General features: G+C 38.5%; 1 protein-coding gene across 2 annotated transcripts; it reads right to left on the bottom strand.

Moving 5' to 3' along the window:
* Nucleotides 1-131: 131 nt before the first annotated feature.
* LOC121966197 (arf-GAP with dual PH domain-containing protein 2-like) lies at nucleotides 132-2,100 on the bottom strand. 2 transcript variants are annotated; one of them, XR_006107564.1, is made up of 3 exons: nucleotides 1,803-2,100; nucleotides 497-668; nucleotides 132-381 (listed from the first exon to the last, which is right to left on the bottom strand). XR_006107564.1 is itself a non-coding variant. In XM_042516307.1 (3 exons), exons 1-3 carry the CDS (start codon nucleotides 1,888-1,890, stop codon nucleotides 286-288), a joined length of 309 nt encoding a protein of 102 aa, XP_042372241.1. In that variant the 5' UTR covers nucleotides 1,891-2,099; the 3' UTR covers nucleotides 133-285. The 2 variants fall into 2 exon arrangements, 1 of the variants encoding a protein (XP_042372241.1); XM_042516307.1 differs by having other exon boundaries at nucleotides 133-381; nucleotides 497-621; nucleotides 1,803-2,099.
* Nucleotides 2,101-2,475: the final 375 nt, after the last annotated feature.

Here is a 2,475-nt window from a genome sequence, read left to right as displayed (position 1 = left end):
CAAATGAAAACAGATGGAAAGAATTGCCTGAAAATGTTTTTTAAAAAGTACAATGATTCTGTGAAATAATTTGAATTAGAAGTGTTGTTCTCTAGAAATTCTTTATTAATATTTTTTTTAAATCTACAGATTTATAGCACATTTCTAGCCCGATTGTTTATTGCCTTTTTTTTTTTACCAGGTCAGTCAGTAGTCAGTAGTTGCACTTCTCTCTATTTATTGTGGCATTGCACCGTCAGCAGTTGGCACAGTTATCTGAAGGATGTCATCATCCTGGAAATTTACTTACATACAGTCATTTTCCTGGGGTCGATAGTAGAACGGTGGAACAGCTTTCTCATACAGATCTTGGGCGCTGGAATTGCCACTGGATTTCATGAACTTCTCAGGTCCCAACCAAAAAAAATATATGTGAACATTACACATTGGACAAAGCAAATTCACCTGAAGAACTAATAGGTTATTGCAGCAATAATGAGAAAAGTGGGGACTATACCTCCACCAGCTCATCCTCCCAGAAGTCCAGCTTTATGGATTTGACGCGGCTGGACAGGCTGCGATGGATGCCGGAGCAGGTCAGACACACAAACACACCCAGCTTGTAGGATGCCCACTCTGGATCTGAGGTGTGCAGAAGAGCCCCCCATGTCCCATAAACTATTCCCATGCTGGAATATTACAGTGTTAAGTGTCATGTGTGTCCTCTTAGACACAACAATTGCATAGACTATTAAGACATCCCTACTAATAAATTGCTTTAAAATGTTTTATTTTAAAAATGGGCAGATATTCTGTTAAATGATCATGTTTTCCGGTTTTTGATTGAATTAAAATTTCAAAATATTTCTATAGTTTTTTTGGTGTCTATAGCATTTAAACATTGTGTCCACCAACCAACATTTGTGTGCATTACATCATATTTCTTAATGTGCCGTTCATATCTACTGAGTGGATCCATGGATGTAAAAAGGGACATGTAAACAGCATTTAAAACCGGGACATACCAATAAAAGTTGCTTCATGGCACATTAAACTAAAAAAAAAAAAAAAAGCTTGATTTACACTGTATGAAGTTACTCAGATCCCTCCACACTGTAGAGCCCAAAAAGCAAGCACAGCTGAGATCTCCGCCAGCTGAGCATCTGACATCTGGTTAAGCCCTCTGCCAACTTGAATGGGAATAAAATGATTTAATTGTGCAGTTCTACACTTTCCAAATGCCATTGCAGCAAATGGATCAAATATTTTTTTTAAATTCAGATAAAAAGGCCAGAAAAAGCACAAGAAAATAAACCTGAATTATCCCCCTCCAAAAAAAAAAAAATGTTACTAAAAAAACAACAACCAGAAGACAACCTTAAAAAGTTCTTGAAGAGTAAGAATAATTCTGCAACATAATTAAAATGTTAAAATAAAATGTGATACAGATAATTGGCAAAATGCCAAACATCGGCCTGAGTGTTGATAAGTGCTGATAAGTACTATACTCCAAACTACCACAACAATGAATTTGGGGCTTTTCCCCACTTGGTCATTTTGCCTTGTTTTTATGACAAATCGTTAACTTTACAAATGACAACAGTGACAAAACTTTTAAATTGCAGTGTTAACCTTTTAAAAATATAAATCAGTTCAAGAGGGGAACTAATTATTTTTAGGGTGTGAACCACTAACACATACAGTACAACAGTTTCCTATAAAATAAATTTGAAATGCGCTTTAAAGTTCAAATCGAGCCTGTGAACGTGGTTTATCATCATTAACGTCACAGTAAACACCAGTGGACTAACTTTCACACTCACCGGCCGCTCCGCAGTCCGCGCACCGGCTGTTGGTCGGCAGCTTCAGCAGTTCCAGTAACATCTTCTTGTTTCGCTCATGGTTTGCCATTTCACCACAAAGTCTCGGTGTCCTCTCAAACTAAAATGAATCCCGCTGTCTAAACCAAACATGGTGGTCACATAGTTTCCCACGTGGCGAAACTTACAAAAGCTGCATGGAAACTGGAACTTGCGACAGATGAAGTTTTGGATGTTTCACCACAGCGCAGAAACGGACCTCCCTCCTCTGAAACAAAGCTCATGTCACAGTGGGTTGTCCTTTATAGCTCTGTGCACTGTGCACTCCCAAATACAATCGCTGATTGGGCATTCATTCATGCCTCCGCGGCCAGACTCACCTGAAACCGGTCCAGCCGCTGTGTTATGGTGTTTACAAGCCTCAGGCTGCCAAAGCAAACATTTCAGGTTCTGCAAGACCCCTAAAAATATCATCAACCACACCGAGGTCAACTCAGAACACACCAGCAATGTTTTAAACTGGAAATGAACCCGTCAAAACCGCTTTGAAAATTGGTTTGATTTCTTGCAAAAACATGGTGAGATGGCAATATCAGCTTAACAAGATGTAGCACAATAATTAGCGAAAAAGAAAGTTTAAAGAAATTACCTGAAAATATGTAAAGTGAAAAAAAAA

This window comes from Plectropomus leopardus, unplaced genomic scaffold, assembly GCF_008729295.1.
Source record: "Plectropomus leopardus isolate mb unplaced genomic scaffold, YSFRI_Pleo_2.0 unplaced_scaffold23488, whole genome shotgun sequence".
Classification (NCBI taxonomy): Eukaryota; Metazoa; Chordata; class Actinopteri; order Perciformes; family Serranidae; genus Plectropomus; species Plectropomus leopardus.
Note: the sequence above shows the minus strand (reverse complement) of the source record. Positions and strands in the feature narration are given on the sequence as shown.